Consider the following 22,427-nt stretch of genomic DNA (forward strand, 5'->3'; position numbering starts at 1 on the left):
CCAGACGTAGACAGAGGCTATCACTCAAAGGAATGGTGCCTGGGAAATGCGCTGTTGTTTCTCCACATGAATGCTTCAGAGACCCTGTCCCATCTGCCAGAATGATGTGTTGAGAAATGGGTTCGCCTTTGCTCTTTCTGCCCATTGTTAGATGGATAAGAGATGAAATTATGTCGGAGTGCTTTTTTGTACGTTGACTGCCTTCCAGTTCATAATCCAGTTGTCACTGCCGGACAAAGACACACTCCTACTCTGAGTTCATGAAGACAAGCTAGGTCATCTTTCAATTAACCTAAGACCAAAGGACTGTGTTATCAGTTGAAACATATTTTTGACATATTCCTAAATAAGTCAAGAACAATATAGCTGAATTTAATTATGACCTCAGACTGTATCAGAGCTTTCTCTATACATATGCCTATAACATGTGCGTGTATTGTTGGAAACTGATAACAAAAGACTCGGTGAACCAGTGCAGACTTCCCCAACAAATAGACACTGCAGCCCCAACCCCCCCCTTTTCTTCGCTCTGCGAGGAGGCCTATAACCCCACGGGGTCCTCTCGGTCCCCTGTGGATTCAGCGACGACTGCTCAATAGCTTTGTCCAGTGAATGGTGTTAGCACTGCTCCATTCATCTCTCTCTCAATAGTCATGTTGTGTACCATCAAACCATTCAGTGATGGTGGACACTGGAGTCTGTATAATATGTACCACAGTGACAAACATGTCCCTCTTGTCTTGTTTTTTCCACAGGGCAAAGGGCTGAGTGTGGAACTACAAGGTATGGTGTCCTTTGCCTTTCACTCACAAAGCATCTGTAGCATTTCTTCAGATAGCTAGAATATATAAAAAAGGAAGACAAAAGCATGTCAGCTGTTGTTTGAACACTCCAATCGATATACACATATTTAAATAATTATATGAATAATTTCAAAACATCAATAATTATAATTTTTTTGAAATATTTAACTAAATCTAATGGCAACATTGCAGTCAATACATATCAAGCAACATCTCTAAACAAAGGCCATGCTCAGTTTGTTTACAGACAAAAAAATTAAAGTATTCTTTTACTTTCACTTTTAAAAAATGACACGTTTGCTTCTACATCAACATAATGCTATTGTGGTTCCAAAAACGTTACACTGAATTTGTCAAAAGAAAGAAAGAGAGTTTACATATGCACTCAAGTTTTTCACAAAGTATTTGGTGTTTTTGTACCCTTTGTCCACCATTTCACAGGCCGCCCACACTTCCCCCTAAACCACAGAAATTGCGGAAGCCTAGGCCACGCTCTTCGTATAACCATAAGCTGTTTAACGGCAATATGGAGACCTTCATTGAGGTACCTCTGGTGGTAGTGTATGACTGTGGAGCAGGAGGGGAAGGCAGCAAGATGATTTCATCGTATTCTCTTCCTAACTTTGGCCTTCTATCCCTCCCTCTTCCAGCTGCCCTTGATTATGATATAACGCCTCTGTTTAACCTCTAATCTTCCTCGTTCCTTGGTTGTGGCAATGCAGCGACAGTCAGCTCTCTCTTTATTCCCTTCCAGAACAACTCACCATCTCATACTTTATTTCTAGACCCCTGACTCTCTCTAGACGATTGAGAGGCAGCAGTGGATCTGCTCTGTCCCTCACTGCACCCACCAACCCTTTACTGCATCTCTGTAGCTTTCCGATTGCCGCTCGCTGTGCTTAGCCTTCTTTAACCTCCAGAGAGGTCATTTGTTATCTGAGCTTTTCTAACTCTCTGCCCTCTCTTCCTCTGCTACTCTGTGCTTTGCGGCTTTCTGTCCCAGAGGAAGAAGGAATGCCCGCGCCCGCATTCAGGTACCGCTGCTGTTAGAGAGGATAGGTCAGGGCACAAGGGCACTAAACTTTTAGACTAATAGTAGATATATACTGGCTTCTGCTTGGGCTGCTCTATCATACTGCTTCAGGTTTTATTAAAACATTTAATATTAATAACAGTTGCTTGTATTTTGGATGTTTATTTTTCTTTGTTTAACAGTGCTCATGATTTGCTTAATAAATGTTAAACAAGTTTGTGATGAAATGGAGCAAGATACTAGAACAGGGGATTTGTGATTTGCATGCATTGATAAGTGAATATTGCGACATAATTAATTATTCAGTGTCTAAATATAGAACATTCAGAAATCGTACAGTCAAAGAATTGCGCTGTATAAAGTTTTGCTTTACTTTGTCCTGCTTTTTGCTTGTTTTTTTAAATTTTTTATACAATATTTCATTTCAGGATTCTGGTCAACCAATCCCACTGGTTGTTGAAAGCTGTGTAAGATACATCAACCTATACGGTGAGTTTTACATTATTTTGCTGTGACTTTACTTTTGAGCGAAAGGGCAGAAAGGAAAGCAAAATATAAAGTCCTTTGAAAACTCCTTCAGCCTGATAAGAAGTGACAGCAGCTGTTGGATGAGGCAATCTATTTCCACAAATAGGTACAGAGCCTGACCTGCTCTGCACCTCCAGCCTCTGAGGTGCTCAGCTGCCTGCCAGTGAAGTGACAAGCTTATAACAATAGATCACACACAGAGAGTTTTGAAAGTCCCATTGGTCTTGGTTTAGTTAGTTCACCCCCCACCCCCCTCAACCCTTTTCATAACTCCTCCCTGTCTACCTTCACATCTGTCTTCAGCTCATTGCTGTGGCCTGGAGGCCTTTCCCCTGGATCTGGACCTAATGAAACTACAGAAAACTGATTAGGAACCCTTTAACTGAAACCATATGCTGCAGCCTCACTGAGGGGCCCTCTCGTGGAAAAATACGCATCTCCCTTTATGACTAGATTACATTTCCTGCTCTGTGTTATGTGTTTCCAGTGGGCTTTCATGAAGCAGGCACTGGGGTTTGAAGATAATGGTAGCTTGCGTAACCCTGAATCCCCAATTTCTGGGTTGTATTTCTTTCAGGCTTGCAGCAGCAAGGCATATTTCGTGTGCCGGGTTCACAGGTGGAAGTCAATGACATTAAGAACTCATTTGAGAGAGGTGAGTCAAAGGAAGACGGCGTTCACATACACTTTTTTAACGTCACAAATCATGTACAGCGTAAACCCAATGTCACAAATGAAAGCATGCATATTTTTCTAAATCAGGTGAAGATCCCTTGGTTGATGACCAGAATGACCATGATATCAACTCAGTGGCGGGGGTGCTGAAGCTCTACTTCAGGGGACTGGAGAACCCCATCTTCCCAAAGGAGCGCTTCCTGGACTTAATCTCTACTATCAGTGAGTCACACACAGCAGAAAATATTTAAAGCCATTGCAGTCGTGATTGTACCTGGTAAATGGAAAAGAGAAAACACACTTTGCAGAAACTCAGCTTTACTGAAAAAGCAAAAGGCATGCAGAGCAGCACATGGAAGCAATCTCAACACCAGGGCCCTTTGCCTGATATTTAACAGAAAGCCAGTAGGAAGAGGAGAGTGTGGGCCGCATCAGTCTGCCGTGTGCGAGTTCACCACAGAATCATTTCCCCGCTGTTTCTACAGTAATAGTTTGATCACACAGTGTGCTTTAGGGGTCTGGTGAAAGGCAGGAGAGGGCAACTATTAAAGTGTCAAATAACAGACTTCTAACTCCCCTGCCTTTTCCTTCTGCTTACTTTGATCAATTCTACATGCTAAGGCTTAGTATGGTCTTTCTGTGTACAGCATTGTAAAAGGCTTGGTACCTACTGTACTGTATATATAAAAGTTTAAAAGCTATGTTTGTTTCTTTTATTGCTGTGGAAAGCCTTGTTGTTAACCTCTCTATCCCTTTTTGTGTTTCAGAGCTGGAGACTGGAGCTGAGAGAGCTCATCACATCCAGCAGATTACTGTGACGCTTTCCCGCACCATCATCATCGTCATGAGATACCTTTTTGCTTTTCTCAATCAGTAAGTTTGTACAAATTCACATTTTATTTGAATCCACAGGTCCCGGTGTGTACAGACAAGCATGCAGATGAGTTTATTGTTGTACAGACATCAGTGCTTAACAGTTAATACATCATAAACTTAACTTACATGTAAATGTACTTAAAAATGGGAAAATCTATTTCAATCAAGAATAGTATTTGAAAATATAGTTGGGAAAATAACACACGTAATTTATTGCTACGTCTGTCTGCAGCGATTTAGGAGTTATTTATGGGCTCGGAAACTCATGTCTCACTGAAGTAGTATACCTGTCCTCTTATAATGGATGTTTTAAATGGTCCTTTTCACTGGGTTTGCCTGCAGAACAAAGGGTTTGATTTGGAACCCGAGGTTTTACTCTGCTCTTCTGTACCCCCCTTCACTGCTGGAGCTGTTCCAGCTGTGGTTTTACTGCTCAGCCTCAGCTTGTTGATAATGGGCAAGGACTGATTATGACTTCCTCTTACAGCATTGCATGATTTGGTTACCCATAGTGGGCTGTGGCATGCGCTAGTCATTTCCAGATAGGGGAAGACTGATCAGGGAGATTTTCAAGCACATTTCTAACTAAGCTCTGCAATAAAGCACGTAATGCTGTACGTCAAAGCAGAATTTATTTGACACCAGACTCTGACTCTCTATTGGATTCGACTGCTCTATAGTTCTGCTTAAAGCAGGATTGATCACTTAAAGCAACTCTTTTCAGTATTTTTAACAATAGATCACGTGACTGCTTGTATAAAAACAGCGTCTCCGTTTTCCTCAGCTCTCTGTAGCTTTTATACCGTTATTTGGCTCCCCCTTTCTTTTCTGGTTCAGTCTTGTTTTCGGCCGCAGAAGGCTGTGGTTTTCAGCGAAGAAGACGTACACAACGTGGCCAGACACAAACACCAAATGTAGCAACGATCTGGTGAACATACAGTAGAGGAGCATTTAGCTGCAAAAGAGACAGATATTTCCCTGAATTTCTTTTTAATACCAAAAATCAAAAAGAGGGGATCTTCAATTTAATGTCTCCAGGTGCCCAAACACATGAACCCAGTTAGATGGTAACGTTGCTCTTGGTCTGCTCGATGTATAAAGATACTGTTTGTTCACTCATGCATCATAATAAATGTCCTTATTGGGTTTGCAGCTTGTTTCCACTGTCCACAAGTTGCCAACAATACATTCATTGCAGCAGGGTAATAATAACCAGTAAAGTGCTTTATGATATTTATATACATATTCTAAAAGTAAACAAACGGATTGCCCAATCACAAAATATAAACTGTCAAATTGATTAACTATAGTCTTCTAACACAGACTACCAATAGAAGGCAACTTAATTTAAACAAACTTTATTTTATGTGATGTTTAAGCTCGCTTTCATCATTCAACACACAATGTTCTCCTGTCCTGTCCCTCAGTCTCTCCCAGTACAGCGACGAGAACATGATGGATCCATACAATTTGGCAATGTGCTTTGGTCCAACCCTGATGCCAATCCCGGACGGATATGATCCTGTATCGTACCAGGCACATGTCAACGAGGTCGTCAAGACCATCATCATGCACCAGGAACTCATCTTTCCCAATCAACGTGAGCTGGACGGCCCCGTCTACGAGAAGTGCATGAGTGGGGGGGAGGAGTACTGGTTAGTACAATTAATTTGAGACTAGATTTCTCTTAGATCTTGAATTATGCTCAGAAAACACATTTTGTCATCTTCCACAATGTCTAAGTTGACTTTTTACTTTCCCTTTGCTCTCACAGTGACAGCCCACACAGTGAACCAGGAACTATTGACGAGGCTGACAATGGAACTGAACCGCACACCAGTGATGAAGGTCAGTATATCATAGTAGCCATTTTGTATCTATTTCCTATGAATGGGCCTCGTTATTACCCAGTTACAGCACGTCCCCAGGGAATGGAAATGTTGGTCTTTGTGGTATAGACTTAACTCTTCAACTTCTGGATGGATTGGACCTCTTGTCCGACCTGGATGTTGACATTTGTGGTTTGGAGTTAAGTGTTCTATCAAATAGATGGATTTCCATTCAAGTTGGTACAGATATTCAGGTTTTCCTCTTAGAATAAATTGTTACAACTTTGGAGATTAACTTCTGTCCAATGTTAGTAGCCATCTGAACTCTAGGTCTTAACTGTGCAGTCAATACCAGTGAATATATTAGGATTATTTTTCTCTGATTCCACAGCATTCACTGAGAAGTGTAACCGTTTGTATTACTACTTTGCATACAAAATATAAAAAAGAAACAAAGAGAAGTTTGAATCTTGGCAAATAGTCTCACATGTTATTCACAAGAGAATATATATGACCTGATTTTAGAAGCCTTCGTGGATAAGAAAGCAATACATCCTGACCTTTTTTATTAAGTGCTTTTGTCTGAGAGGTGAGTGAGGTTTCTGCTGCAACAGCTTATGATTGCAAAGGCTTATGTGATGTTTGAAGCTGGAGGCAAGTTGAGTAAACAGTGTTGGCATGCAGCACTGCCTCTTTGATCCGTCTTTCTGTGTGTGTGAGTCTCTCTCCTCTCTCCTCCCCTGCTCGCTCTTTGTTCAGTGTTAGTCAGCAATTCTCCTGAGACTTTCTCCTTTGTGCAGGATTTACCCAATTCTCCTCTGAGCTTTGAATGCATAACTGGGCCAGGCCCAAAAGCCAAAGCAAGGGTACTACACAGAATAATATCTCCTTTGCCGCATGTGAACAGTCAGTGGACTGGTCTAAGAAGTATGGAGTGTGTGAGGTCGGACTGGGGTCACACTATCTTTGAGCTTAGCTTGTGCTGTTGGCTGCTTTTGTATTGAGTGCTGACCCTTGCTGTTTTTTTGTGCTCTTATTTGAAAAAGCAATCACGGGCTTCGGTGTTTCACTGTAGTTTCTTTAGCGGTCGATGTCCTTAGCTTTAGTTTTCATGGAAGAAAAAATAAGTTGGTGTCAGATTTAAAACCAAGCAACCACACTCTACCTTTTCTATTTGAATAACTCTCAAACTCATACCAAGTTTGGAAAGAAATACGCTTTTTATCTTCGTTCACTGTTCTCTTATACATCTTTGTGCCCAAAAACAAAACTGTGTGTTTAAGATAACTGAATGTTGTCAACTGTACAGTTTACTCTTACTGACCCCTGCTGGCTGGTATGGTGAAATACACTGAAGATAAGAGCTTTCTTTTTTAATATAATCACAAAAATACTAATTTTTTCAGACTTAAATAACTTAAAAACCGTTTGTCATGCAATCATTAGTACAATAATTATTACTCCCATGTTAAAATGCAGCTTTGTTGCTCTGTGGTATGTCTGATTTACAGTGCAGAGTGACATAGGGCAAAGATTGAAATTAAAAGCAAATATTTTATGTCTTAATGTTTGAGTAATATATGTACTGTAAGGTCCAGGATTTTGAATTATGTTGTTGAGTAAGCCACGTTGGGGTCTATCAAGAAGTTGATTAGGTTTTTATGGATTTTATGTTTTCAGAGGTTGAACAGATTGAGGCCATCGCTAAATTTGACTACGTGGGACGCACTCCCAGGGAGCTGTCCTTCAAGAAGGGAGCGTCTCTGCTTCTGTACCACAGAGCGTCTGAAGACTGGTGGGAGGGACGCCACAATGGTGTGGATGGCCTCATCCCACATCAGTACATTGTGGTACAAGATCTGTGAGTAATGGCAGAATGTGTTTTTGTACTTTGTTTATCTTGTGTCATGTAATCTTCTCACTTCACAAAACTCTTTGCTTTGACTAAGATACTGTTCCTTTATTGAATTATTTTAATAGGTTTGTCTGTTCTTTATGTGTGTATCCTATACTCACTATCAATGCCTCTGCTCTTTCAGGGATGATGCTTTCTCTGATAATCTCAGCCAGAAAGCGGATAGTGAAGCGAGCAGTGGACCACTGCTGGATGATAAGGGCTCATTCAAAAATGATGCCCCTTCACCATGTGAACCATCACCTGATTACAACTTTGCTGGAGTCATGGGGAGGTAGATAAATTAAGAGTAAACCTATTTGTTCCCAACGTTCTTTTGAGTGCTATTGAAAAGATTTCTGGTTTGACCTTGTAATCTGATCACGTCTGCAGGGTAAGACTACGGTCAGATGGAGCTGCAATCCCTCGTCGTCGGAGTGGTGCAGAGACCCACAGCCCAACCAGAGGGGCCGACACCCCGCCACGGGCTGCAGCTTGTCCCAGCAGCCCCCACAAGGTGTCCATCAGCAAGGGGCGTATTGAGAGCCCAGAAAAGAGGCGCATAGGCACCTTTGGCAGTTCAGGAAGCATCAACTACCCAGAAAGGAAGGCCTATCCTGAGGGCCACCCTCTGAGACCGGTGCCTGGAGCCACTCGCCACAGCAGCCTCGGGGACCACAAATCACTTGAGACTGAAGCTCTGGCTGATGTAAGTGTGGGAAAGGCAGAAGTCATGGGAAAAATCGTACAGACAAACAGAAGTATCTTTTGATAAAATTGTTTTGTGTCCAGTAATGATATGAAGTGTCTGGTAATTATAGCATATAAGAGGATTTAGAATGTTTGGTAGAATAGATCCAGGAGAGATCCAATCTGAGAGCCGCAGACCTGGAATAAATGTCAGGGTCAATGCAGCCTGGAGACAGACACAGAGGCATGGACCTGAATAACAAGTTAAAGAGCATGAAAGGTTCAAATATTCCTCATCAGCTCATTTCTGCAACATGAGATCGAAACACGATCACTTTTCAAAATGGTAAAAAAGTATATAAAATAAAACTTGTCTTAACATTTCAAATGCAAATTGAGTTAAGCAGATACAAAACAAGAATCAATCAAATGGTCAACATTAATGTTTAGCATATTTGAACTGTAATTAAGGAGCCAACCTTTTAAGTGTCTGTATACCTGTTCACCCTGGCCTTTGGGCCCTAGCCCTTTCTTGGTCCCCCGGCTTCCTTTGTTTTTTGTTTGCCCTTTGATTGTCTGTTTGTTTTGTTTGTCCACCATGTACGGCGACCTTGGGTCCCTTGAAAGGCGCTATATAAATATCATTTATTATTATTATTATTATTATTATTATTATTATTATACTTATCGTTCTGTTCGTCTCCTCTACCAGGACATAGAGAAGACTATGAATACAGCGCTTCATGAGCTCCGGGAGCTGGAGCGACAGAACATGGTAAAGCAGGCTCCTGATGTGGTGCTGGACACTCTGGAGCCCATGAAGAACCCGGTGAGCTCTGAGCCCGGCAGCCCTCTGCACACCATCATGATCCGTGACCCGGATGCAGCCATGCGCCGCAGCAGCAGCTCCACATCTGAGATGATGAGCACTTTCAAACCCGCTCTCTCCGCACGGATGGCTGGGGCTCAGCTGCGCCCACCCCCCATGAGGCCGGTGCGCCCCCCTCCCACCCAGCACCGCTCCAGCAGCTCCAGCTCTTCAGGGGTCGGCAGCCCTGCTGTGACTCCCACTGAGAAGATGTTTCCCAGTAACAGTACAGCTGCTGTTAGCATGGGTACATCCAGTGATGCTGGAGATAAGTCCGGTACCATGTAGCAAAGGTAGAATCTGCAAGGTGGTCAGGTTGTAAAGCTTGAAGTGTGGGAAAAGCTTATGGAAATGAGTGCTGATGTGTGAGAAGCAGATATGGATATTTTCCTCTGTTTTCCGCCTGACTTAATTCATATATTCAGGAAGCTCTTGAAGCAAGCCTACAATATGTTGCCATGGGGATAAAGCGGTGAAAGAAGCTGTAGAGGTGTGATAGCGCAAAGCTCAACTCTCTTTGAATCTTGATCTAACTGAAGAAAATGTTTATAAGAATACATGTAATTCAGTTTTACCTCGGTTTAAAAATAAAGAATCTCTGGCCATATTCTCGTTTCAGAGATAAAATGGATGCAAGTGAAGCAATACTTGTGTAACATTTAGTATTGCTTTGCACCGAGCACACATTGTCCAGCTGACGTTTGATTTACTCCTTCTGAAGTGTATGAAGCACCTCATCTGGACAATGTCAACATTCAGGCTAAAATACCGTGTCTGCTTACCATTGAGGTCACATGCTTTATGGCTGTACATACAAACTTACTTGAAGTACCCATGCTTTCTGTTTGTACTATAATAGAGTGGATGTTAAGCGAAGTAGCCCCTTAGAGACATTCTATACTTCTGCATGCTGGGTTTGGGTAAAATTAGCAAAACATTAAGACTTGCATCAATTAGAAATGTATAATGATGTGGGACTTTCTTATTTCATCATTGTAAGAATAAGAAATCAGTTTGAAACTAGTTTGAAACCTAAACTTCAAGAAGAACAATTCAGATGTACACATATTTGATTAAGAAACACATGGGGAACTCTCAGTGTTACGTTTTGAACCTGCCATGTGTGGGGTACTCTAGATGTTGTACCTAAATCATTGCATTCACTGCTTAAAATAAACGCATCCTGGCATGAATATGATCTCTGAAGCCTGAGATGTACTAATCTGACCTTAACAAAGCAAGTCATCCTCCAATATAGTGTACTGTTGGACTGTGGGCAGACGCAACTAAACAAATACATCAACTAATGTAGGAAACCTCTGGTCAACCTGTACATAATATATAGCTAGATTCTTTTTAAGTGGTCAGTCTTGTACAAAAAAAAGACAAAAAAGGTTGGCTGTAAATGGCACTTAGAGTTAAGAACCCCATATATCTGAATATGATCATATTCAGTTAAGAACAAACATACTCTTTAACTGCTTAAAGTTCAAATAATTAACCTTGAACTGTCTGCTTTTGGGAATAGTACAGTAGAAAACGGATTGCTGTTGAACGGACATGAAGCCTGAGTACATTCTTTCTTTATTATCTTTAGACACACTTGCCCATTTTCACACTCAGTTTGTTAATCTTGAATTGTTGCCACTTCAAATTACATTTGGGTGATATTATTTCATTATAGGCATAATAAAATACCCTCTGACAGTTCCTCTTTTAAATTAAAAATGTGATACTCATCAAGAGGAACTAGCAACGTTGATGTTGTGACATACTGTTATCAGATTCCTTCCTTCCTGCCTTTTTCTGCTTCTTTTTGATGAATACAGTTATGCTCTGACTGTAGACCATTTATTTTGTTGAAAGGAAACTAAACAGATAAATGTCAGTGTTTATATCTACCATACCTCTTGTCACTCTGACAGCTTTAGTCCAGAGACCTTAATATCCGCATCCCAAAGAGTCTGCTGTGTGCTGCATGTGTTGAGCTGTACTGTCTGACTCATATTCTGCAGCAGTTAAACAATGGCTGTATGTGGTGCCTTGCCTTGGTAAAATGCACACAATAACTCAATATTGGATGTTTGTATTTAGAGAAATGGTTCTTAACATTAACAGGGATTGGAAATGATTAATTAAACAGTTGCCCAATAGTGAAAGGAACAATGCTTGATTGAGTAAAATCAGTTAAAACATTAGCATGTAAACAAGGCCCTGATTCCACTGTTAATCTGCAGTCAGTCTGTATATTCTAAGGTGTTACTGATGTACATGTAAATTGAACTCATTTGCTTGTTGTCGAGGGATTGAGTTTTAGGGAAGAGAGCTCCAACAGCCAGTAAAAAAAAGGAAATACAGCATTTAAACTCAAACAGTGCCCTCACACCCTCTGCTGGTTCCTGCTGGTATTGCCTCTTGTGACGCACTTTCCATGGGCCTTTTAATCTGGAGCTAATATAACAATCACTAATCTTTTCCATATAGTTTCATGTGTTGGTCCTGGTTACAGTATTGTAACTGTTCAAATCTATGAAGAAGCTGTTACTACAAAAGTAATATGTTTATTAAAAAACAAAGAAAGCACACAATTTCAAAAGGGTTAAATTACCATCATTATATTGAACTAGACTGTTTTGTATTTTATTTATAGACACTTGTTTGACACATGCTTGAGTGCCTTTTGTGCACAACATCAATTTTTATTGGAATTTTATATTTACTTTTTTTACTGTAATAATGTTGTCTATAAGTTGTCATGTTTATTATAAACTGATGTTGCTTTTTTATCTTTACTTTCTACTGCTACTCAGTTGTCAAAACACCTTAAGGAATGAAGCGTGTACAGATATTCCTCTCATGAATTAAAGAGTAATATTCATGAAGTGCTCGTCAGTTTTTGAGGAAGAATAGGAGTTAAAGAAACTACTGTATACAAGCTCTACTGGTGAAATTCAGTAGAATCATCTCAGAATAATTCTCTCATTTTTTAGTTTTCCCTGTGAACTGCCTGTGCTGTGGTTGAGCCGTACTCGTCATTTAGCTCCTTCCCTTCATTGCATTATTGTTGGTAACTCTTCCTCTTTTTACAGAGGTTATAAGGCACTTAATGCGCTGTTCTTCTCCCTACAGTACATGTGACATTTTTCAAGGAATGTATGCTGAAATGGGTAACACTGTTAGTCTGCTGCCGTGAGAAGATAATAAATTAATATTGAAAAAGGACATCACAGTAAGAGCGCAGACTTTGATGTTGTGGGACCAGAGTGTGAGTTGCTGTCATACTGTTTACCTTCTCTTTAATTGTGTGTCTAGTGATGCTGTTTGTTGATGAGTGTCTGGTTGGTTGAAACCTTGTGATGTAATGTACACCATACCACTGACTGGATGTTGAAAACCCCTGCATCCAAATAAAACCATTATTGCTCTGGATCTGGATAATGTGAGTGAATTTTTTTCTGATTTGTGGCGTGAAAGGTCTGATCTAAAGGCTGAAAGGTGAATCCTGATGGATGGAAGCATTTGTATACTGTTGATACTTCACTTTATCATTCTTTAGATTAGAGCCCTTAAACCTACCTGGTTCTCTTTTAATATGAATATTCATTATTAACAATGAAAGTCATTTTGGGTAAAACATTCATACAATAGATATGATTAAAGTTTAAGATTCAAAACATAAAACATCCCAAAACATTCACAATATTTAGTTGAATGGTGCTAAATCTAGATTGGTGCTTTAAGGTATATGTTGACAAAAACTTTTAACTGATCTGCATCAACTTCAAATAAGTTAGAAAGGGCAGTAGGAAAAACTGAAACACTCTGGCATTCTTGATCAGAAAAGGGCTGATGAATACACAAGCAATACTTAAAAGGTTTAATCCTACCTTACCCCTTATTGAAATGGTCATTTGTGTTAACACATTGCATGGCAGATATAAATACTTATAACATGGACTTCAAGGGCCAAGTCAGTAACAACAAAAGGTTTTAAATTAAGTTTAATATGAAAACGCTGTGATTACATTTGTACATATTGGTTTGGATGGGATCTGATCAGAGAGAAGTAAATAAAGATTATAAAAGAAAACAGATATTGGCTAATAACTTGTTATTTTCTGTAAAAGCAAGTACATTTTTATTTTATAAGCACAAGACCATAACAGAAGTTTTCTCTGTACACTTTTGATTGACAGGGACACAACATAACATTGCATTATAAACCAGCAGTCGGTGAGTGGAAAGGATAATTATTTAAAGGGGACCTATCATGCAAAATGCACTTTTGTACATCTTTTATACATGAATATGTGTCCCCGGTGTTCCAGGGAACTCACCAAGTGTCAGAAAACACAACCCTCTCTATTTTCCTCCATACCCAAATCTCTAAAAAAAAGGGGCTGCAACAGATCTGATAAAAACTGATCCAGATTTGAACACTTTACTGACGTCAGGACGGTGGCGCTACGGCTATTGGGCCAACTCCACCAATCAGGAGGAGACAACCACGGCATTGCCGTTCGAAAGCGCTGGAGACGCTGTAGTACATATGCCAGGCCTCTAGATGGTGCTGTTGCTCACAGAATCAACCCTTGCAAAAACAGAGCTAACATTTTTCAAATTGAGCGAAATGAGGCATGGCTAAAATGCATGATCTGTTTGGTATTTTGAAAAAAAAAAAGTATAAATATGCCTTATATAGGTATGGTCCTACACTATATTATTCAAATATAGCATGATAGGTCCACTTTAAATCACCTGAGTCTGCAGTTCGCTCTGTTGCCACATGATGGAGAAACTGCACCACAAAAGAGTTAGATGGGGTTGAGCAGAGCCGTATAATAGATAATAATAGATATTCTATCTATATGGCGCTGGGGTTGAGTAGTCAGCACACTGTTAGTTATAAACGTGGATTAGGAACAGGCACTGTGGTGATGGATACGCAGAGAACAGAGTTTTGCATACGTTACAAAAAGTACTAAGTACATGATTACATCTCCCTTTGAAATTGGCTTTCTAGTTCATTGGTCAGAGGGTGTTACGCCACCAGCTCACTCTGACGGAGCATAACAACAATTTAATTTGTTCCACCTGAGAAACCACTGTTCAACAAGGACATGTCAAACAAGACACTGTGTTTACAGTTTTCATTAGTCTGGAAGGTAAACCAACGACTAGCCACTGAAGATCTACTGGAGCTGAACTTGTTGTTTCTGACACCTGAGCTAAAGATGTCTACAGTTAAGGTTTACAATATGTGATCTCAATGTCTAAGCGTTTGCATTGAGGCCATGTTGTCTAGAACAATTCTGTAAAAGTAATGTTGTTGTTATTATTCATAATTCATAAGGATAAATGTAATTGTTTTAGATGTCATACAGTATATGTAATAAATATATCCTTTATGTCTTTATGTCTTTATTAGGATCGCCATTAGCACTAGCATGAGCATTGCTTATATGTATTAATAATCGAAATAAAAAAACATACTTTGATGTGCCTGTTTACAGAGAGTGTTATGTATATATTATCAGTCTAAATATTATTTCACATCATGAGAACATTCTTGAATTGCTTTGCATGATAACCTTTAAGGTTATTTCTTGAAGGGATTTGTTCCCTTTTTATTACCAACACATCCCTTCTGACCCAATGATCTACTGTAGGGCTAGGTTGGAGTGTGTGTGTGTGTGTGTGTGTGTGTGTGTGTGTGTGTGTGTGTGTGTGTGTGTGTGTGTGTGTGTGTGTGTCATGAAAAGATGGGACTAGTAATTGAGATGAACCAGTAAGTTGTCCAATGAATCAATTAGATGACTTGGAGAGAAAACAAACAAAACCACGGCTACTTACGCTGGCATTGAAATTGTTGTCTGCCTCTCTAGAATGAGGAATGCCTCATCAATAATAACGGACACTCTAGCTGGTTTGAAAATAAGTTGCATAAGCCCTCTCCAATGGCCCATTTTGCATATCTTTTTATTATGATTAATAAGCAAATAAGAGCACATTTTTCAATAACGCATAATAATCTCTGCTTAAGAGTCACAGCAGAACAGAATTATCATAACTTCCTGTTTCAACCTTTACATACTCTGCCTTCAGCTTAACAAAATCACAATCATCATCATGAAGCTGTTAGACTCTTCAATTAAAAAACCCTTAAGGACCTGTGATGAGCTGCAGATCATTCATTTTCATAATATGAATTAAACAACATATACATATGCAAGTCATGTTTTTATTTTATTCAAGTTTTACCATTTTATATCTTGTTTTTTCAAGCAACATAGCAGGCAGTGTGCCTGTCATGAAAGACAATGCAAATGGTTACATTTTTTCCTGAAGGTATATTGTCAAGTGATTTGTTCCAAGGTGTGGATCTTTAATGGGTTTATTCTTTATTTTGAGCAGAATAACAAAATATCCAAATAATACAAGTGCATTATCCAAGCCAATATAATGATCTTTTAATCTCCTTAACTTTCTGGGAATTTATCAAATATGCCCAATAATTTTACATATGTATACCATGACTGCTTAAATGATGGTTGCTACTGCAAATGTTGCGATCTTTTATGATTTTTTAAAGGTTGATAGAAAAACAAACATACTTATAATGCTGTTCATTACTATAATAAGGAATCACATTTTCATTATCTGATTTTACATGTAGTGTCATCTGCATCTTGGACTCTTTGAGGGCAAATGGGGCTTCATTAAAAAATGTATGCAATATTATGAGTCATACAACACATACTCTTAATAGTGACTAAGTAAGGCCGTAGTGCCTTGCTCAAGGATACAAAGTCATGATACATTAATTTAGAGGGATCACCTCAGAGACTTCTCAGTTGAGAGACAGACTGTAAAAGATCACAATGTTGCTTTCAGGCAAGAGATAAGAGAATTTGCATTGAAAAGAACAGCAAGTGTTTTCATTTTTTTTTTTTTGTCTCAGTGTAACAGAGCTCCCTAAAATGCTTAATTATTTGACTATAGACCAATCATTTCCCTTTGATGCATTAGCAGAAACATTTTAGACCTTGTTTGTAAATCTGAAAATCTATTAAGTTTAGTTCATGCATGACTCACACCATGACATGCTTTGTTTATCCATCATGAATTGAAAGTAACTTTAATGATCATTAGAGCTTCAGGGTTACAGTAGATGGCAACACCTCTGATCTGCAGGGCTGCCCTGGGATAAGGAGTACAGCGGCGCATGCATGATAAATAAAGATGCACACAAATCAAACCGAAGAATTCATGATATGTTGCACTATTATTTGTTATTGAGCCTGAAGGGGTTTATATTTAATTTATTGTAATGCGCCTTTGAATAAATATCTTATTGATTTTCTGGGTTAGTTAAAAGTATTCCTGGAAAGCAGACCTGTAACAGTATCTCAAGAGTCAAGCTATTTGGCTTTTGTAAGCATATTGTACATATTAACATTTAGATTCAGAGTCCTTTTGACTGACAAGTACAAGGACTCACATTAACCCCTCTCTCTCTGATGTGTTCTGTGTCAAAGTATATATGTATATGTCCCCACTCGCTCCATCCTGGGCAGTCTGTTGTTCTTCCTTTCTTCAGGCTCCTCCAGGCCCCACGATGTCCAGTTGGTTAGCCATAAACATTGTGTCCGTCTGTCTGGAAGTCCCACAGGATGTTAGCCTTGTCATTCTCAGCCACCTTTGGAGGTGCCATCCAATGCCAATTGGTTATAGCGCGTGCATGCCGTGCCTGCCTGCAACTTATATCCTTCTGTTATGTGCTGGACTGTCTCTCGGGCCAATTTACACAACCTTGGCTCTGGTGCCTGTTGTTCTGCCATGATTAGTGCCTCTGTGCTATCTGTGTCTTTTCCAGCCACTGGTCCATATATATATAAGAACACTTTTAACTTAATCACTAAAAGTAGTCTTAAGAACAACATAATAATTCAGGGCACACTATAGCCAATGCTGTTGTAAATATTAATAGCATTACAACTAAATAAATAAATAAACATCATATTTATTTGGATCTGGGTCTTTGCAATTGCTTTCTAACGCATCACTAGATCCAAAGGACTAAAGGGGTTATTGCTGCCATTGGCTTCTACTGAAGCACTTTGTTTTATGATCACATGACAAATTAATCAAAAATTAATTACTTTAACAGATCTCAGTCATCAACCTCTTCAAAGAAAAAGCAACCTGGCATGTTTAAGTCCATTGTTTAACCCCAGAGAAAGCTCAGTCTTCAATCTCTTTACTCTCATTTCCCACAGCTCCAGCCATTGTTAAGATCCAAGACAGGTCCGGCCCTTTTGCACTGGGCTACAGGGGGCTGATGACTCACTTGCTAAGGGCCTCATTAGATAGAAATATATGTGCATGACGCGAACAAATAACAATACTACACTGATTGGGCACAGCACAGCACAGTCCTTTGACACCATGAATGTCAAAGTGCAGATGTTTCCGACAAACTCACACAGTTTATGTGTTCAGGTGAACCACAGAGTCTCCTCAGCCAATCGGTTGAAATGTAAGCTTTTCAATCACATATCCCAAGATGTATGTTCACATGCAACTGCATTGACAAAAGACAGTTTGGATGAAACACAATGCTCCCTAGATTTCACATGAATGCCCATTTCATTCAACCATACTGTATGTAATAGCAGCAAGAGGCCACGACAAAGCTGCATACTAAAAGTCTTTAAACCGCCGTTACAGTTTCCTTGATGTATTTCTCATGTGTGATGCTTGTTTTAATCTACTTCAAAGAGATATGCAACAATTCACCAAGGAAAAGCTGAACAAGATTTCTCCACAGATGTGTCATGTTGCTCTGCAGATGGTGCTCTGGCACATGGTTCTGCTTTTACTTCCAAGAGTCGGGGTCTGTTGGATAGATTTCTTTAACTTTAAAATGAAGCACATGAACGTAACTCATAAATTAAGCTCAAGCTAAGTAGTGCTCAACAACTTTTTGTTGTGCTAATATTTTATCTACGAAGAATTTGCCTTATGTCCTGAAAGAAACAAGATCTCATATTTGTAAATATAAATGTTATTAACTTTTAAGAATAAGGTACAGTAGGTCTTAAAGGGTTTTTTATATTTGACTGTAGTCTGGCTGGCTCAAATTGACCCCCTTTCAATAAATGACCTTGAATATTTTCAATTTAGAAATAATGGTGCAAACTCATTCCCTGACTAAACATATGCTTGATCTTTAATATAATATAATAATATATATAATATAATATATATTGGGAGGGATGAAACCCTCTTTAATGGTCACACATGCAGAGCACACAGCACACACAGTGAAATGTGTTCTCTGCTTTTAACCCATCCTAGTACCAGGAGTCTAGTACTAGGAGCAGTGGGCAGCTATGTACAGCGCCCGGGGAGCAATGGGAGTGAGGGGGGAAGGGGGTTGTCTGGTGCCTTGCTCAAGGGCACCACGGCAGGGCAGGAGGTGAACTGGGACCTCTCCAAGTAGCAGTCCACACTCCATTTTTAGGTCTGGTCGGGGACTTGAACCTACGGCTCACAGTCCAATCCCCTACTGACTGAGCCACTGCCGAATGTACAATGATACTGTTTTCTCAATGTGAGGAGAACATCTAAAAAGAAGCTCTGAGTAGCAAAGAAAATAAAAACTCAGGACAGTTTAAGTCTAACAAAATATCACAACATTTTTAATATACTGTCAATAATCCTTAAACACACACAATCAGTAATACAACTCGGCATTAAAAAAACACATTTAAAAGCTCAAACTGAAATAGACCACAAGAAAAATACCTGGTAATGTGTGTAATCTGCAATATAATTCATGACGACCTGTAATAGAGAGTCTCACAGACATTCGGTACATCATGTCATCTTGCTAATTCAAGCATACTGTATCATTACGATTTGGCTGAGCATCCACTGATTAAACATTCCCATTTTTCAAACCCATCAGAATGTCTCAGCAAAGTGCTTAAGGAGGACAGCGGCTGGTCAAACTCCAGCTGAAATCATCTCATACAAACCAGATTGTATGTCCATTATGCCCTATTCATCTGCCCGTGTTATTTATATTCTGCGTCAGTATTTCAGTAGTTCATATTCTGGGGTCTTTTAAAAAAGTTCAGTTCAAGCATTTATTGATTAAAGAATTCAAAGCATGGGCCATGCCTTTTGTGATTTCATAAAAACAATAAACGAGGAGATGGAATGTAAAACATCTAATCAAAAACACAGACCTGAAGGAGTCGGTGGAAAAAATAAAGACTTCCGTCAGGAGAAAAACTAAATCTGGACATAGCGTAGCTGCATATAATCTTGGCTGAAATGACTCAATTAATCAGACCCAACACGATAAATTGAAACAGAGAGGACAGATTGGCCTTGGCATTTTCAATATCCTGCTAACACAGCGCCGTGGAGATGGGTCTAGCTTTGTGAGACTACCATTTTGAACATTAATTTCTTGCATTTTAATGTCCAATGTGTCTGACTGGTCACAAAAAAAATCATGTACTGTAGTGAAAACATATTTTGTTATACTGTATCTTTTCTCCAAAAAAACAACAACATATGATAACAGACAGCAGCCTATTATAAATGTACGTCATTTTCTGTTATACTTTCTGTGATAAAGGCCAAACAACTCTGAAAGTGGTCTCATTCTCACCTGCAAGGTACAATATGGAAAGAGTGGTTAATGCTTTGGAAACACCATGAAATTATTTAACTGGCCAAATGCTCTGAGGGTTGCCTCCTCCAAACCACCAGGAGAAATCTAATTATTGCACATAAATGCCTCTGGATATTCATGTGACTTAATAATCACATTCAAGCATACATGTGACATAGTCCAACATAAATACATTTGCAGGATAATTAATTGTTCCCTGGTTTGAAAGAAAAAGCAGCATCTCTATATTTAGTAGAATATCAGAGGAACACTTACATAAACGTACAACATCTTACATCACAACAACATATATTGATGCAGTGCAACCCAGGGAAGAGTGTTCTGTATCTGATGATGGCAAGTAATTGCCATCTCGACAGGGTTTCTGTTTATACATTTTCTTTCTATGTTAAAGGCTAAAATACAAATGTAAACTAAAGTGTCCCCTGATTGTCATTGTACATATGCAATGACAATACATGTGTGTGTATAGAGAACTGTAATCACCACAGGCCAAAAGCTGTCGCCTTACAATTGGAATATACTCGTATCTCACCGACTCAGTATCTTTAGCAGTACGACTCCTGACTTTTCCCTGTGTTTTTTATATATCTGTTGTAATTTATTGTCTTTTATTGTGATAGTAGTAATGTGTTTTTATTACATGTACAGCGCTTTGGCTCGACCAAAAATCGCTTTTAAATGTGCTTTATAAATAAAACTTGATTTGATTTGATTTGATTTGATTTACCTTTTAGGTCATCGTATTATCTTGGGGCTCATAACTATCTTTCAAGCATTTACTTTGTATTTCTTTGCCGTTTAAGATGACTCTATTTTATGTTATTTTGTGAAATAGGAGCCATTCTGTTATTTCTGTTGGTAAAGAACATATATCAGCAGTTAAATAATAATCTGAGAATAAAATGTGTGTCAGAACACTTTAGACTCAATTGAACTTTAATGTCAAGGCTAATCTTGATTAATCCAGGGTATAGGCAAAAACTGCCAAGTTTTAAACCTAATGTGAAATACAATCATGGCACAGAGTAAATATACAGAACTAATAGCACAAGGGGTAATGAGAGTAAGATATGTGATAGTTTTAGTAAGCTTATGGTGACAGCTCACTGGTGGGAAAGGCTTTCAAAGAAAACACTACTGTATGTGCTCAGTGTTTGCGAGGCTCAGCCTGCTAAGCATTTTCCAGTTCAGGGACAAGATGTTACAATTATTCCATGAGGCCCATAGAGTATGTGGAGAGAGATGTTCCCATTAGTAGCTATGACGACCTGGAAACATCTGTCAAAGCCATACACTGCAATAATAATAATGCAAATAATACTTGTTATTATTTTTATGATATACTTAAATGTGTCATCCAGGATAACTTCGTCTCCTGATCAGCTGAATGAACAGTAGCAAGGCTGTCGCGGAAGAGGCACCAGAAGATAGACAGTTGTTCTGGAATACCCATTTTCCGCTCTTAGATTTCCTGGTTGGTGTCATGGTTAGAATCAACAGAGATTTAAAGGAGGAAAACAAACATCTGGTAAGGTCTTGTCTAGGCAAGGCAAGTTTATTTATATAGCACCTTTCAACACAAGGCAATTCAAAGTACTTTACAAAAATGACATTAAGAGCATTAAGAAACATATTATAAAAGGGCATTTAAAAACACTCATTTAAAAGCAAACATAATAAAACATGAATAACAAAGGTACATGAATAAAAATGACAGTGCAGCGTGAGACACACACATCTCAACTGTTTAGGTCTGACTCTCAATCATTGCTAACTTTTTAGCAGAAATAGTTTTCTTTGACCTCACTTTCTTTCTACTTTATTTTTTAACTTATCCTTTAGTTATTTCAAGTATTTCATGCTAAACAAACCCCCCTTTGGAAAATACTAATCTGCAACCCAATATTCCGAAAATTCAACAGATCCTGGCCACATTTTTGTAGCCTATACAATTCATTTGCTCCCAAACATTCATGTGGCTTGCTAGTTTTGGACCCCATCTGTAGTCAAATGTTGTAATGCTATCTTTTCTCAATTCGACACAGACGGTACTCACAACATATTGTCTGTGCTTTTTCTTCAGTTTCCTCAATGAGCTACACATCATTTTGATCATAATACATAACATGTAGTAATTTATTATGTATAGAAAAAAACACATAAAAGGGAAATAGTGACAGGCTACAAAAGCCATATTAGGGAACTGCAGTGTATCATGTTATTATACAAAAGATTGGTGATTCAGACAGTACTGCAAGGTAACAATTCGTCACACAATCAAACATGTTTAATTCTATGAGCAATCCATGTATTTCCTGTAGAGAAAAAGCAACATATAGACTTACTCTGAACAATTAATCAAACAAATGAGATTTCATTCAATCTTAGTAGTGTAAAACATACATCTCTGAAATTCAGAGAAATGCCAACAATTTCAATATAAATGTTGGCGTGAAAGGCTACTCTTCTCTAATGTAGCTTACATGATGACTGGCTGAGAGTATATATTTACAGAGG

The 22,427-nt window shown here is 38.9% G+C and overlaps 1 protein-coding gene across 1 annotated transcript in view; it reads left to right on the forward strand.

Moving 5' to 3' along the window:
- srgap3 (SLIT-ROBO Rho GTPase activating protein 3) overlaps nucleotides 1-12,629 on the forward strand; it is a 52,460-nt gene extending 39,831 nt beyond the window's left edge. The window contains exons 11-22 of the mRNA XM_034138746.1: nucleotides 756-783; nucleotides 1,245-1,347; nucleotides 2,265-2,325; nucleotides 2,942-3,019; nucleotides 3,127-3,261; nucleotides 3,807-3,912; nucleotides 5,343-5,570; nucleotides 5,690-5,763; nucleotides 7,425-7,605; nucleotides 7,784-7,933; nucleotides 8,032-8,347; nucleotides 9,041-12,629. Of these exons, the coding sequence (XP_033994637.1) occupies nucleotides 756-783; nucleotides 1,245-1,347; nucleotides 2,265-2,325; nucleotides 2,942-3,019; nucleotides 3,127-3,261; nucleotides 3,807-3,912; nucleotides 5,343-5,570; nucleotides 5,690-5,763; nucleotides 7,425-7,605; nucleotides 7,784-7,933; nucleotides 8,032-8,347; nucleotides 9,041-9,484 (1,904 nt within the window). The 3' untranslated portion in view covers nucleotides 9,485-12,629. The remainder of the gene's footprint in view (nucleotides 1-755; nucleotides 784-1,244; nucleotides 1,348-2,264; nucleotides 2,326-2,941; nucleotides 3,020-3,126; nucleotides 3,262-3,806; nucleotides 3,913-5,342; nucleotides 5,571-5,689; nucleotides 5,764-7,424; nucleotides 7,606-7,783; nucleotides 7,934-8,031; nucleotides 8,348-9,040) is intronic.
- Nucleotides 12,630-22,427: the final 9,798 nt, after the last annotated feature.

Source organism: Trematomus bernacchii, unplaced genomic scaffold, assembly GCF_902827165.1.
Source record: "Trematomus bernacchii unplaced genomic scaffold, fTreBer1.1, whole genome shotgun sequence".
Classification (NCBI taxonomy): domain Eukaryota; kingdom Metazoa; phylum Chordata; class Actinopteri; order Perciformes; family Nototheniidae; genus Trematomus; species Trematomus bernacchii.